General features: G+C 39.8%; 1 protein-coding gene across 1 annotated transcript in view; it reads right to left on the bottom strand.

Annotated features, from left to right (window-relative positions):
* The window catches only part of piwil2 (piwi-like RNA-mediated gene silencing 2), a 39,797-nt gene that overhangs the window by 1,444 nt on the left and 21,450 nt on the right, over positions 1-16,903 (bottom strand). The window contains exons 16-21 of the mRNA XM_061729802.1: positions 15,427-15,528; positions 15,231-15,347; positions 13,638-13,726; positions 8,829-8,934; positions 6,277-6,530; positions 815-922 (exon numbers count right to left, since the gene is read on the bottom strand). Of these exons, the coding sequence (XP_061585786.1) occupies positions 815-922; positions 6,277-6,530; positions 8,829-8,934; positions 13,638-13,726; positions 15,231-15,347; positions 15,427-15,528 (776 nt within the window). The remainder of the gene's footprint in view (positions 1-814; positions 923-6,276; positions 6,531-8,828; positions 8,935-13,637; positions 13,727-15,230; positions 15,348-15,426; positions 15,529-16,903) is intronic.

Below are 16,903 nucleotides of genomic sequence, written 5' to 3'. Positions count from 1 at the left end.
ATAAAACAGTTTTCTGCTCCACTATATCATGGAATTGGAGTATTATATTCAATAAAGAGATTATTTGTTGGTTTATAATAGTCAGATCTATTAATTATCCTTAAAGCTCTTTTCTGTAATAAGAAAATAGGGTTTGTATTTGTTTTATAGGTGTTACCCCATACCTCCACACAATAAGTCATGTATGGAACTAAGAGTGAGTTATACATTAAAAACTGTCTTTGACAGAAAAAATAATTTGTTTTACTTAATATTGCTAGGGTTTTAGACATTTCTGATTTTACACTATTTATATGTGATTTCCAGCTAAGTTTATCATCAATTATTACCCCCAGGAACATATTTTCATATAATCTTTCTATTTCCATAACACTAATTTTATCTGTTATTTGATTTTTTTTTCTAGTGCCAAAAATGATGAATTTAGTTTTAGTTAGGTTTAATGATAACTTATTGATATCAAACCATGCCTTCACATTTTTCAGTTCTCCTTCCACCACATTCAGCAGCTGCTCCAAATTCTTCCCTGAACAATAAAGGCTTGTATCATCAGCAAACAAGACATATTTTATTATTTTAGACACTTTACAAATATCATTTATATATAATATGAACAATTTAGGACCTAGAAAATGTGTTGATTGTTCCAAGAGCGTCATCAAGGAGCTCCACAGGTGAGCTCCACCTTTAGTACAGATGTTCATTACAGTTGACAGAAGAAAGTTACTTTCAGGAAAACATTGTGCAATTCCAACTAATTATGATAAAAAAAATGAGAAAAGAGTAATGACAAATGTCTCGCTAGAGAAAATACCTTTGCAAATGGTCGGGTGTGAGGTTTGCCGTGTTGTACAGAGAGATGTAGCGTGTGGGAAAACTGCAGCCCTGGCGAATGCTATGGGCCATCAGATAGAAGTCCACCCTAAACAGAACATAAGAGTTAAAAACAATACACAACTTTGGAGAATCTCATCATCACAACCACTACCAGATGGGACATTTAAGAGTGTATGATTACAGCTATTGCTAGGAGTTTCTTTGGCTGCATTCATTTGCAGCTCATTTCAAGCTGAAAACAAGCCTGATCAAATACCACCCCCTTTTTTTGTTGTTCAAAATTTTGCCTTATTAGGGCCCGAGCACTGACAGTGCGAAGGCCCTAATGTATCTTTAGCAATTCTTTATTCTTTATCCTTTCTTCTGACGAAATGAGGGCCTTTTTTCCCCCTAAACGTGCCCCAAAAGTCACCAAATTTTGCACCAAGCCAGGCCTGGCAAAAAATTTGATATTTAATTTCATGGTTTGCATTAATGGGCGTGGCAAAATGGCTCAACAGCGCCTCCTAGAAAACTTTGTACCTCAAGCTCCACAATACGGTTTGACGTACATGCACGAAAATCGGTACACACCTGTATCACGTCACAACTTAAAGAAAAGTCTCTTGGCGCCATGGCCGAAACCAAACAGGAAGTCAGCCATTTTGAATTAATCGTGTAATTTTGGCGCAATTTATGCCATTTTCACGTGTCGTACTTTAACGAATTCCTCCTAGCAGGATCGTCCGTTCGACATAAAACTCGGTCAGGAGACACAAAAGACGTTAATGATGAAAAGTTATCAAAATCGTGAGTTTTCGTGAAATGGCATGGCCGTGGCACCGCGTCAAACTTCAACGCTAAACAGGAAGTGATACCAGTAGCTGATTGGTCGATATGTGATTCTGCCATAACTTTTTAATGGTTTGACATAAAGTCATGGTGGCGTCATCGGACTTAGTTTTGAGTCCTTGACCTCAATTGGTGAAAATTACACGCGCGAGGGCCCGTTCATCGCTGCTTACAGCTTTAATTATCTACTGTTTTTGAGTGTGTGCTCATTTTATGGACGGCATTTTGTTTCAGGCTTCGTAATGATATTGATGAACCGTAATGATATTGTCATGATAGTGTAATTAAAGTCTATATACTTGGACAGAGCTGGGCTTTGAAAGCATTGTTTTAGCTGCCGGGGTGTAAAAGCAATTAAAGCGGAGAACAGGTCATCTGTGGCCTCAGGTTGAATTCAGGCAGAAAACAACACGCCAAGAAACAACCTTATCAGCAAGGATCAATATGTTTGAATACCAGGAGGTTTGCAGCAGAAACAAGGGGCTGCTGTCACTTTCCTGCATTTGTTTCAAGCTAAATATTTCTCAGTATAAAGTCTTCTCCCCCCCATACTTTTCTAAGGCCACGTTTACACATAGCCGGGTATTTACAAATACTGATATTTCTCCCTCTACGTTTTGAAAAATACCATCATTTCCACGAATCCGCATAAATACTCTGTTAAGGTGCTATGAGCAGCCAAACCTGCAGGGGGCAGTGTAACGAGAAGATAAAGTCATGTTAGCCAATCAGAATCCTGGACAAAAACATCAACAAATGACAGAAAAGTGGAGTTACTTTTAAGTGTGACGTTAGAATATAAATATAAATAAATATAAAATACAAGAAAATATTGACAGTGGCCAAACAAATTTTAAACACAGGTGGCACTCATGACACTGCACTGCAAGTCTTACCAGGAATATATGTCTTATTTCTAGTTAAAATGTCTAATTTTTAGTCTAATTTTAATATCATTACACTTAAAACAAGAGTCATCACCAGAAAAATAACTTATTTGACAATTTTCACCTGTTTCAAGTAAATTTTTTACTAAAAATGAAACATTTTAACTAGAAATAAGACAAATATTCTTGTTAAGATTTTGAGTTTTTGCAGTGTGGTGACGTTTCTGTCTCATAATGTGACGTTCTGAAGCCTTAATCTCCGTTTCCCTCTTTTTACAAGCAAACATGAAGACGGAGTTTTTGCAAATCTCCACTTTGGCCGGAGTTTTCAGAAATTATGGTTTTTGGTGACTTTGAGCTTCGTTTTCGTGTAAACGAACGAACAAAACGCATGAAAACACCACCGTTTTTGCTATGTGGACACGGGGCCTTAACCCTTGTACTGTCTTTGGGTCAAAATGACCTAATTCTCCTGTTCCTTCTTTCCTCCTGCTCTCTCCTTCCTTCTCCCTCCCTTCCTTCTTTTCTCCCCTCGTACATTCTTTCCTTGTTTTTCTCCTTTCCTTCTTTTCTCCATTCCTTCCTTCCTTCTTCCCTCCCTTCCTTCTTTTCTCCCTTCCTTTCATTCTTCTTTCCTCCCTTCTTCCCTTCCTCCTTCCTTGACCCGAAGACAACACAAGGGTTAAACACAGAAAAAAACTATAAAACCAGCAATGTGCTCCTCTTTACCCCCAATAATTTCTAGCTGACCCCAGAAGAAAAAAAAAGCCTGGGATTGGGCGCTTTGTTCTCGCCTTCTGCAGCTTCTAGCTGTAAAAAGACTTTAGTTTAAAGAAACGGTTACAGGAGATCAGTGGTGTAAAGTAACGAAATACAAGTAATTCGTTATTGTACTTAAGTAAGATTTTTGAGAATTTGTACTTTTATTGATACTTTCATTCTTCTGTACTTTTACTTTTACTTCGTTACATTTTCAAGTAAAAAAATCGTACTTTTAATCCGCTATATTTAAAATTGGACACGTCGTTACTCGCTACAAATTAAAGAACAGCACAGCGGGGGCTGATTTATGGTTCCGCGTTACACCGGCGTAGGGTACGCGGCGACGCTCACCCTACGCCGTAAGGTGTGCGTCGATTTAACGCGGAACCATAAGGCGGACGGGAAGGAAGGGGGGCGCGTGAATATACCGAGAAGGAGCCGAAGCTCCCGGGAGAGTTGCGCCGCAGAGTAGGGTTGCACGGTATACCGGTACCAGTATAGTACCGCGGTACTAGAGTTTTGAAAACGGTACTATACCAGCATTTAAAAACAAACGGTACTTTTATATATTTTTTCTATGCAAACGAATTGGTAAATTGGAGCCTGTCTCTTCAAGCATGGCAAGGTCCGCGAGTGTGACGTAGTTGCAGAAGCAGAGCCGCCTCCCCCTCCCACTCGCATGCGGAGGAGAGAGAAACGAGAAGTCGCGTGTTATTAGACAGACAGAGCGGGTTGGAATAAAATTGAAATAAAAAGAGATGGCAGCTGCAGAAAAGCCCGTACTTTTGGACAAAATGGGGGCCCGAAGTATGGTGTGGAAATATTTCGGGTTCAAACCGAGCGATAAGGGCGAACCACTGAACCAGACGCACCGCAGTGCAAGCGCTGCTACAACGCGTGTCTCGCAAAAGGAGGCAACACTTCAAACTTGTCCAAACGTTTAAAGGACAACCACGCGGACTTCTTCCACGACTTCAGTCAAGAACGACAGCTGATAACTTTGTTCACCAGTTCACTGCACTGTCATGTCAATGAAAGAAGTACAGAGCCTCTCCCAGCCCGTAGTAAACCTACAGCAGCCTATACAGAGAGTTAAAACATGTCCATGGTTAATAAATGCAATTTTTAAAATATAAAAAAAAAAAAAAATTACATTCTTAAAATATTTAAATAAATTCCACACACTAGAATATAACTTTAATATATTTTTTATATTTTAATATTATTTAATGTTTCATATATATTATAAACCATTAAGGCAATGAATTATATTAATTAATATTATATATTAAAACACACTTTTGTAAAACATTCCACTAGCCTACAATATCTAATCCTATCCTACAGGACTGTCTCAGAAAATTAGAATATTGCGATAAAGTCCTTTATTTTCTGTAATGCAATTAAAAAAACAAAAATGTCATACATTCTGGATTCATTACAAATCAACTGAAATATTGCAAGCCTTTTATTATTTTAATATTGCTGATTATGGTTTACAGTTTAAGATTAAGATTCCCAGAATATTCAAAATTTTTGAGATAGGATATTTGAGTTTTCTTAAGCTGTAAGTCATGATCAGCAATATTAAAATAATAAAAGGCTTGCAATATTTCAGTTGATTTGTAATGAATCCAGAATGTATGACATTTTTGTTTTTGTAATTGCATTACAGAAAATCACAATATTCTAATTTTCTGAGACAGTCCTGTAGATAATAGAATGATCCTCAATTTATTTTTCTAGTTATGCCCATTTAATGTTTCATGTGGCCTATAGTTTCAAAACACAAACCTTTTGAACAATGAGAACAAGTAAAATAAAGCAATGGAATTCAAATTAAAATGACCATGTTAATTAAAATACTGTACCCCCTCACTCCCCCAATTACAGAAGTCCAGTGCTCCTGGCTCAGAGAGGGTGACACCACCCACTCAGAAGCAGGAGTTTTTGCTGCTACAGTATTTTATTTAACATCGTGACTTTAATTTGAATGGCATTGCTTAATTTTACTTGTTCACACTGTTCTAAAGGTTTGAACATTTTAATATCCCATGCCAATTATTTATTTTATTTATTGTTGTTATTGTTCCCAAAGTCTGATTTAAAATAAAGGAAAATATTGACATTGAGAGAGTTCCACCTTTTTACAAAAAGTATCGAAAAGTATCGAAAAGTATCGAAATACATATTGGTATCGGTATCGAAACAGAAATTTGGTATCGTGACAACCCTACCGCAGAGGTGGGCCTGAAGGCCGGAGGAACCGCCGTCGCGTCGAGTACCGATGAGGACTGATAAGCCTGAATTATGGTTCCGCGTTAAATCGACGCAGTGCCTCGCCGTAGGGTACGGGCCCTGCGTTGGTGTAACGCGGGACCATAAATCAGCCTTGAGCGGCAGCCGACGCGTGTCCATGCGCACCATTCTTTGATTCCACCCCTTCTAAGGTGGTTTTGGCATTTAAAAGTTCAAAAGTCTCATCCTTTATCAGCTGGGGTTGCTTAATGTTGTCACTGCATACTACAGGCTGGGGGTGGACCTGTCAGCGGGGCCAATGGGCTACAGCAGCAGTGATGAGCAAAGGGAGAAATTAACATGGGACTAAACGTTAAAGGGGTCAGAATAATATCACCATTATTTAGAGTTGTAAGCAAATTCTTGGATTCTTCATTTCTTTGCAATCCTTTTGAAAATAATTTTGTACTTTGAATTTTGTACTTTGTACTTTGTACTTTTTACTTTGTACTTAAGTAGATTTTACACCATGTACTTTTGGTACTTTATTATATTTAAGTTGAGGTACTTTTATACTTTTACTTAAGTAATGTTCTTAATGGGTACTTTTTACTTTTACTTAAGTAATTTTCAAGCAGAAAATTTGTACTTTTACTTAAGTACAATATTTTTGTACTTTTTCCACCTCTGCAGGAGATCATAATGACCTCTCAACACTGACCAGTTTCTCTCGGTGAGCGTGTGATCCAACACGGTTCCGGGCGGAGAAGCAACGTAGCCGCTGGAGAAGCAGGAGTAAAAGGCGGTGCTGATGCGTTTCTGGACGATGATGAAGACCAGCTTGGGCTCGTAGCTGGGAAACCTATCAAAGCATTTGATCAGCTGTGGGATCTCGTACTGCTCCACCATCTTTAGCTGGCTGTCAGACACTCCGTCCCGATACACCACGATCTTCTCTGGAAGGTTGTGGTTCACCTGGACAGAAGGACAGACCCAAGTGTGACGTCAAACTAACACCGTATTTGTCTTCAGAAGTTCATGATCTCTGTGTGCATTTACACTCATAGACATATAAACGTATCCGCCCCATGGAGCTGCTGCAATACGTCAACGACGCCGCCATATTTGATGTTCAAGACTGCGCTGTAAACTAATACAAGTAAATGGACTTATTTTCATAAAGCGCCTTTCTACAAAGAAATGTACGTTTTACGTCTCATTTATTCATTCACACACGCACTAACATACTTGGGAAACAGTTAGGCACCAAATATAATATATTTAATTTTCTCAGATGGCAAAAATAAGAACTTTATTGATCCCACATAGGAGTAATTCATGTTATATCAGCTTTAGAGAACAAGGTAGTGCCGAAAAATAATATATATCCCCCCTCACAAAAATAAGACAAATAGATCAACAAAACCAATTTTACATTTTTCAAATAACAAAATAACATATTTGAACAATTTTTCAGACGATAAAATAATTGAAAAAAATCAGAAAAATAGTTAAAATGTTATTTTGTTACTTGAAAATTTAAAAATATGTTTTGTTGATGAGAAAATATGTTTCTCTATTTTTCTTATTTTTGTGAGGGGGGATATATATTGTTTTTTCGTCACTACCTTGTTCTCTATAGCTGATATAACATGAATTACTCCTATGTGGGATCAATAAAGTTCTTATTTTTGCCATCTGAGAAAATTAAATATATTATATTTGGTGCCTAACTGTTTCCCAAGTATATTAGTGCATGTGTGAATGAATAAATGAGACGTAAAACGTAAATTTCTTTGTAAAAAGGCGCTTTATGAAAATAAGTCCATTTACTTGTATTAGTTTACAGCGCAGTCTTGCCACATCCAATATGGCGGCGTCGTTGACGTATCGCAGCAGCTCCATGGGGCGTCTATGTATAAATGTCTATGTTTACACTGACCCTGACAAACAATTTTCTTTCCCCAGTAACATTTAAATGCAGATCATAATATGATAAAATTAACATTTTTCAAACATGTTTATTTATGTTAAAATTTTAAAATGATATGCAAGATCTTCCTTCTTCTTTTCATAATTTCTTTTGTGTTAGTTCCAATATTCATTCTTATGCCAGAAGGCACAAAGATGATTTTAATTTACCGTTTTGTAGAACATGTAAACATCAATCTTTCACGACTTGTGGAATTCACTCAATAAATCTCTGCAAAGAAGCATGAGGCAGGATTGAGGCAGGATTTATGAAAAAAATTTGTATACGTTTTAAGTTTTCTAGTAATAATGTCAGATGAAGTGTTCCAAACCAAAAAGAATGAGCCCTCTAGTGTATCTCTCCGTTGCCTTGAACAGGCTGTGTGCTGCAATTCCGGGCCGGAATTTCCCGCGCTGTCCTGCGGATGTGACGTCACATGACGCTGCATGTGCGTTCTCCCCGTTCTCCCGTGCCGGCTTCGCTGTTGGCTGCAGTACCCCCGACGGCCGTCATGGTGAAGGGTGGCGCTAGAGAGTCTCATTTCTTAAAAGGAGCCTCATGCTCCTTTAAATCATCACCATCCTTGCCAATATTCAAAAAACATTTAAAGAACTTTCTTATTGTTTCATCTTTGTAGTGTTTATTATTTAATCTGAGTTACATTTTCTTTTGTGTTTTTTGTCTTTTTACTCCCCCTTGTGTAGCTTTTGTTTTGTTTTTTTATTCATATATGGGAAGGATTCTATATAAGCCATCAGGCTTCTTCCTTTCCTTCATGTTATTTCAATGTTTTTTCATTTATTGTTCAATTTGTCTTATATTGCTAAATAAATAAACTAAAACTATCACGGCAACAGTTTTATCGAAAATTGCACACTTGCCAGTAGGCACGGTCCTAATGTTGTTTTTTTTAAGTTAGGTGTGGTCAAAGCACGGTGCTGATTCTGAAAGAAGTTGTGGATATTTTAACAGATCCGACTAAATCAGCGAAGCTTGGAAAGTCCAAAGAAATAAGTCTGGTTAAATTCTCTATATTTAAAGTGAAATATTAACCAGACTTATTTCTTTAAACTTTTATAAATACCAATATGCTAATACAGAATGTCAAAATTAAAAAAATACTTCATTAACACAGGTGAGGACAGACAAGGGATACATTAAAGTCAAAAACAGGCAATTATACTCACAACTCCCGAGGATTACATTTAGAAATCACTGCTGATTTTTATTGTATTTTTGTTTATTTTATATTTTCCCCCGCATATAGTTCCACAAATGTTCTGTTTTGGGTTTGTGGTTACCTCATAGTACTTCTGTAACGCAGCCAGAAAGCAAACCCTGAAGCCGTTGATCAGCTCTTCAGTTGGTGTTTGGAACGTTACTCTGGAGTACCAGCGGGTCAGGGAGCTGAAGAGACAGAAGAGGGAATTTATTTCCATCAAAACATCATCACTACCGTACAGAACAGCAAATAAGATACGATGACTGCGTTTCCATGCATCAATAACGCTTTTAAAACCCGAATATTGGCAATAACCCGAATTTGCACGGCCATGTAAACACCAATAACCCCTTTGAATAACCCGAATTTGCTCATATTCGGGTTTTTAAAAACCTGAATATGACCCCTGGGTTACTCCTTTAAAAACCCGAATATTCAGTCATGTACCCCGTACCCTCAACCCGGACACTCACTCTTTGAACGGTTGCCATCAGGCAGACGTTTCAGGACACTGAAATCACGCACAAACACACTCAAGAACAGTTTCTATGCCAGAGCCATAACTACACTCAATATTGCTAAATACTCAAACTGACTTTTTCCATGTGCAATACTGACCGAATCGTGCAATACCTGCCATAGCATCGTGCAATACCTGCCATAGAACCGTGAATACCTGCCATAGAATCGTGTAATACCTGCCATAGAACCGTGCAATACCTGCCATAGAATCCTGCAATACCTGCCATAGAACCGTGCAATACCTGCCATAGAATCCTGCAATACCTGCCATAGAATCCTGCAATACCTGCCATAGAATGCTGCAATACCTGCCATAGAACCGTGCAATACCTGCCATAGAACCGTGCAATACCTGCCATAGAATCCTGCAATACCTGCCATAGAATTCTGCAATACCTGCCATAGAATCTTGCAATACCTGCCATAGAATCCTGCAATACCTGCCATAGAACCGTGCAATACCTGCCATAGAATCCTGCAATACCTGCCATAGAATTCTGCAATACCTGCCATAGAATTCTGCAATACCTGCCATAGAACCGTGCAATACCTGCCATAGAATCCTGCAATACCTGCCATAGAATCCTGCAATACCTGCAATAGAATCCTGCAATACCTGCAATAGAATCCTGCAATACCTGCCATAGAATCCTGCAATACCTGCCATAGAACCGTGCAATACCTGCCATAGAACCGTGCAATACCTGCCATAGAACGGTGCAATACCTGCCATAGAACCGTGCAATACCTGCCATAGAATCCTGCAATACCTGCCATAGAATCCTGCAATACCTGCCATAGAATCTTGCAATACCTGCCATAGAATCTTGCAATACCTGCCATAGAATTCTGCAATACCTGCCATAGAATCTTGCAATACCTGCCATAGAATTCTGCAATACCTGCCATAGAATCTTGCAATACCTGCCATAGAATCCTGCAATACCTGCCATAGAATCCTGCAATACCTGCCATAGAATCCTGCAATACCTGCCATAGAATCCTGCAATACCTGCCATAGAATCCTGCAATACCTGCCATAGAATCCTGCAATACCTGCCATAGATTTGTGCAATACCTGCCATAGAATACTGCAATAGCTGCCATAGAACCGTGCAATACCTGCCATAGAACCGTGCAATACCTGCCATAGAATCGTGCAATACCTGCCATAGAATCGTGCAATACCTGCCATAGAACCGTGCAATACCTGCCATAGAACCGTGCAATACCTGCCATAGAACCGTGCAATACCTGCCATAGAACCGTGCAATACCTGCCATAGAATCCTGCAATACCTGCCATAGAATAAGAATAAGAAATCGTGCAATACCTGCCATAGAACCCTGCAATACCTGCCATAGAATCCTGCAATACCTGCCATAGAATCCTGCAATACCTGCCATAGAACCGTGCAATACCTGCCATAGAACCCTGCAATACCTGCCATAGAATCCTGCAATACCTGCCATAGAACCGTGCAATACCTGCCATAGAACCGTGCAATACCTGCCATAGAACCGTGCAATACCTGCCATAGAATCCTGCAATACCTGCCATAGAATTCTGCAATACCTGCCATAGAACCGTGCAATACCTGCCATAGAACCGTGCAATACCTGCCATAGAATCCTGCAATACCTGCCATAGAATAAGAATAAGAAATCGTGCAATACCTGCCATAGAACCCTGCAATACCTGCCATAGAATCGTGCAATACCTGCCATAGAACCGTGCAATACCTGCCATAGAACCGTGCAATACCTGCCATAGAATCCTGCAATACCTGCCATAGAATCGTGCAATACCTGCCATAGAATCGTGCAATACCTGCCATAGAACCGTGCAATACCTGCCATAGAACCGTGCAATACCTGCCATAGAATCCTGCAATACCTGCCATAGAATCCTGCAATACCTGCCATAGAATCCTGCAATACCTGCCATAGAATCCTGCAATACCTGCCATAGAATCCTGCAATACCTGCCATAGATTTGTGCAATACCTGCCATAGAATCCTGCAATAGCTGCCATAGAATCCTGCAATACCTGCCATAGAATTGTGCAATACCTGCCATAGAATCGTGCAATACCTGCCATAGAATCGTGCAATACCTGCCATAGAATCGTGCAATACCTGCCATAGAACCGTGCAATACCTGCCATAGAACCGTGCAATACCTGCCATAGAACCGTGCAATACCTGCCATAGAATCCTGCAATACCTGCCATAGAATAAGAATAAGAAATCGTGCAATACCTGCCATAGAACCGTGCAATACCTGCCATAGAATCCTGCAATACCTGCCATAGAATCCTGCAATAGCTGCCATAGAATCATGCAATACCTGCCATAGGACCCTGCAATAGCTGCCATAGAATCGTGCAATACCTGCCATAGAATATTTTGTCTTCCTTTTTGTGTCCTTTTAGAGATTATTTATCTTTATAGTTGTTGTTGTTTTAATATATCTATTTTTTAAACCATGCACCTTAAAGAAGATAGCATCCAATTTCGTCGTACCTGTACAAATGACAATAAAGACATTCTATTCTATGTAAACGCCAAACGGAATATCCCCATCAAACGGAACATGAATTTGTTTTCTGCGCATGCTCTGTTCACAAGGAATCCTGGTCTTTTGAGTCCAGGAAGTTCTTATAAACACGGAGAAACACAAGACCTGGGGCCTGTACTACTAAGCAGGATTTGGGGCTAGCGAGGTAACTTCAGGTTTAACCCTGGGTTTTCAGGACTACGACGGTGGTTCACTTCTTACCGGGGTACATCGCCATGGTAACTTATGCTGAACAGCTAACCTGCTCCGGAGCAGGTTATGTTCGAGATACAGATCGCCGGGTATAAAAGCACCGCCCACTGACCAATCAATGTGGCCTGTTCGGAGCAGCTGCCACTGCCACCAGGGTCTGAAGAAACACCCCCTTCTACTCCATCCATTAAGGGGCAACCTTCATTGTTGGAGAGGGCCAGCTCCTCAGCAGGAGTGTAATCCTGCGTAGGAGGGCCCCCTCCTGTCTTCTTCTTGTCATTTTTTTTTCTGTTTGCTGCAAGTAATGTCAATGCTATTTCATTGTGCTTTTGTATACTGATATCATCCTAAAACAGAGAGTGATAGAAACACTAAAGCCTTGTACTTGTTGTACTTCTAAGATATGAAAGTGAGCCTACTTACCGCTTTGAATTATGTTTTTATATTTATTTTTTATTTGCTCCCATGTGCGTTTCACTCCGCTGGGGTTGCAGCTGAGGCTACAATTGTCATACACGCCATACGAATACATCTAAGCAACACATGCATTTAACAGAATAGACAACTGTAATTATAGTCAGATCTACTTATGCCCTAATGATGGGGCAGTGATGTTTATATCCCTATGAACTTACGCATTTATACAGTCAGCGATCTTTTGCCAGCTGTCTTTCCTGCATTTTGCAGCTGCAACTGTGTTGCTTTTTGCCTGTATTAGATGCCTATACTCATCATATTTCCGTAAAATTATTGTTTGCTCTTCGCTACTGAAATAAGCGGCTCTGACAGCGGACTTCTCCATGCTTGCGATTGGTCATGCGCTGAAAACACCGCCCCTTTTATGTGCACGCGCTCATATCCAGATTGGAGAAACCTGGGTTGATATACCGAGTTGATAACCAGCGTCGTGTGACCGCTTAGCGTGATTGCAATTGTCCGGGTTAGTGAATCTGGATAAGGAAAAGATATCCTGGATATGTTGAACTTGCTTCGTAGTACAGGCCCCAGGAGGAGACTAATCACTTCATAAATGTAATGAAGGATATGAACATTTCTGCATTTGTAGACGGTAGAAAGTACCGGGATAGACAGATTTACAAGAAGGTGAGAGAAAAGTTGCGCGAAGCAGCATTTGTTTTGAATTTGGATACAGGAAGAAGAAGCGGAAATGACGGGAATTGCGTCATCACGTTGTCCACGCGTCGCTGGTTTGATCCAGATATCCCGAATGATTAATTACCATGTAAATGAATATTCCCAATGTTTCAGTAACTGGAATATTAGCAATAACCTGAATTTTGACTGCATGTAAACGTAGTCAGTGATCTTTGATATTATTCTCAAATTAAATGTTTTGACCCTGTTCTTATACCATCTGGGGATTTATTATAAGTACACTATGTTTTATCTGCATTCAGATTATTGAAGTTTGTCCACAATCACAGAAAAGTGAAACAAAGCTTTGTGCAGAAGCTGGAGAGAAGTGACTGAAAATGATACTTTAACAGTGTTTTGAGCTATAAACTGATTCAAGAAGGTTCGGAAACTACAAAGAAAACACAAAATAAAACCAAAGAAACCAGAGTAAGCTTACCTGTTCACACTTGCAACAAATCCCATGACTGACTGATGTGACTTGCTGGTGTCATGATGGACGTCGACTCCAATCACCATCAAGTTTTTCTATTAAAGAATAAAAGGATTAGGAAACCACAAACTACCACATTGGCATCACTGTCGTTGTACACTGAGATCCGTTTCTTTCTTCATTTACATAAACTTATACCATAACTTCCAAACTATTGAGCAAACCTGAATAAGCCACTAAAACCCACTAAATATAAAAAGAAAACCAATTTTGTACATATAAAGGCCGTACTTGTTATGTTTACTGGAATAAATTTAATTTTTAAACCAACTCCTGCCTTGAAATAATATACAAAAATGTATCAAATCAGTAAAACAGCAGAACACTGAAATGTTGGGTTGTGGTGGTTAGAAGCAGGCCAATGACTTCCACCACCGGGCATAATTAGGGCCCGAGCACTTACAGTGCGAAGGTCCTATTGTATCTGTAGGAATTTTTATTCTTTATCCTTCTGACGAAAGGAAGGCCCTTTTTTCCCCCCTAAACGTACCCCAAAAGTCACCAAATTTTGCACCAAGCCAGGCCTGGAGAAAAATTTGATATTTCATGGTTTGCATTAATGGGCATGGCCTAATGGCTCAACAGCGCCCCCCCGGAAAACTTTGTGCCTTAAGCCCCACAATACGGTTTGACGTACATGCACGGAAATCGCTACACACCAGTATCATGTTGCAACTTAAAGAAAAGTCTCTTGGCGCCATGGCCGAAACTGAACAGGAAGTCTGCTATTTTGAATTAATCGTGTCATTTTGGCGAAATTTATGCCATTCCTTCGGCAATTAATACGGCCCGAACCGTAACGTGCACCCAGGTATGTTATACATCAAAATGTGCGTCTCCATCCTGCAACAACATGCATTACTTTTCTCTTTCAAAAGCGTTACCGTGGCGATGCTAGACGCCAAAAAGCGCGCCCCCCCTTCATCTGATTGGTCCATATTTGATAGTTCCCCAAAAGTCACCAAATTTTGCACCAAGCCAGGCCTGGTGATAAATTTATATTTCATGGTTTGCATTAATGGGCGTGGCCTAACGGCTCAACAGCGCCCCCTAGAATACTTTTCTCTGCTATAACTTTTGAATGGTTTGACATAAAGAGTTGTCGGTGGTGTCATCGGACTCGCTATTGAGTACCTGACCTTCATTGGCCTGAATTAGTCCCGCCCCTTCTTCTGATTGGTCAATATTTGATAGTCCTTATTTTTTGCTATAACTTTTGAATGGTTTTACATAGAGAGTCGTGGGTGGTGTCATTTCTGATATGCTTATGGGGACGGTGGTCATGAGTGCGATGGCCCGTTCATCGCTGCTTGCAGCTTTAATTCATTTTTTTGTTACGATGCAGACCGAGTTTGACCCTGTTAAATTCACCCGTGGAGTTTTTAGTTTTACCGTCTTATCAAGCAGGACGAGGGAGCTGATCCTTTTCAAATCTTAGAACAAGCTTTTTAACCACCATAATATTAGATCTAATTAAGCATGATCATCTTCATAAACTGTAGCAGTTCTAACGTCTCCATCAAAGGTAACGACACTCACCAGGGGAACGTTGACGGTCCACAGTTCTCCTCCCAACTTGCTGTTCACCTGCAGGAGAATCTTCTGGGCGATACTCCTCAGTTTCTGGGACTGAGATATGGTCCGGACATTGATGGCCTGTTGAGAAAAAGGTTATAAATACACCTTTCCTTTGTCCACAAGAACAGAAGAAAAACCACTAGTACGTAGAACCAACCTGGGAAGGGATGGGGGTTTTAACGCAGCAGAGCTTCTTGATGGCGCTGTACAGATCGTCTCTGTTGCCGGTGATGATGCAAACGACAAGCTGCATCTTAGGCTGGAAACACATTCATTTAAAATGGATAAGTTTGTGTTAAATCATACAGTAATGAGAATTTTATATTGTTCATTAATTTTGCCTTATTTAACTTATTGTGTTGCAGTCTGGTGCAACATATATCCAACTAATATGAATCCTTTATTTTTATTACAGAAAAGAGCACTTAGTTATTTACAATACGCATTACAGAGAAAACTCCAACAGATTATTTATGGAATCAAGATTAACTGAAACTCCATGATTTGGTTAAGTTACAGACACTCACAATCATGTAACAGCTAAATGCAAAGCATTACCAGAAAACTTACAATACATGTTTACTTTCAGTTCAAATAATGAAGATAGTCGTAGAAAATTTTAATTTTAAACATCTAGCCACTCACAACCTACTCTCGTTGCTGTAACCACAATCACATAATTGATGCGTGCGCAAAAGGTGAGTTTTGCGGGCGCAGGCGGGAGCGGAACACACAGGTTGCGGGTGCGGGCAGTAATGGTCAGAAATGCAGCGGGAGCGGGATGAAAAAAACAGTCCCGCGCAGGGCTCTACTGCACGGTTCTGGGAAAAATGAGAATCAGGATTCTTTTGCTTAGAACTGAGACTGCAAAAGCGCTGGGAGAGGCTGCTGACGGAGCAAAAGGCCTTGCTACATGGAAGCACAACTGGCTGCTCACTGAGAAATTAGTGAAAATGATGCTTTCACATTACAGTCTCTGATATGACGTGAAAAAGTGGTTCAATTTGTTGCAAGAGATGTCTGAAAAATGGCTTAAATAAAGCTTCAAAGCCACTAAACTGGCAACACAGCCGTGATTCCGGCTGGGTCGCTCTACCAATGAATCACGTGACGTAAAGACGCCTCGTTACCGGTCCAGTAAGAAGGCAAGGTCAATGCAGCCCATGGGTGCATGAAGGAGCGTTGGAGGAATCTGATGAAACTTGGCATAAAAATAACAGCATTTCTTTGTGATGCAGCTCATGAAATAAAATACAGATGAATTGTAGTCAATTGGAAATGGGATTGCATAGGGGTGGGCGATATGACGATATTAGATCGTGAAGGATTACAATATGGAGACGATTTTTCAAACCGCAGAGATCGTGGGATTGTCCAGGACACATTCTATATAGCTGGAGGGAATTCATGAAAATCGTGCACTTGGTGACAAGTTTTTGATATTTGGCATGGTGTTAGTTATGGACACAAGGTTTTCAAAAACAAACAAATTGGGACGCCCCCTAGTTCACTTGAAATAAGTAGGAAAATCTGCCAGTGGGACAACATGTATCTTCTCATTACAAGCAAAGAAATCTTGTTTCACTGGCAGATTTTTCTACTTATTTTAAGTGAAAATCTACTTGAAACAGGTG

Source organism: Cololabis saira, chromosome 9, assembly GCF_033807715.1.
Source record: "Cololabis saira isolate AMF1-May2022 chromosome 9, fColSai1.1, whole genome shotgun sequence".
NCBI classification, from domain to species: domain Eukaryota; kingdom Metazoa; phylum Chordata; class Actinopteri; order Beloniformes; family Belonidae; genus Cololabis; species Cololabis saira.
The sequence above is the reverse complement of the archived record's forward strand: the minus strand, read 5'-3'. Positions and strand labels throughout refer to the sequence as shown.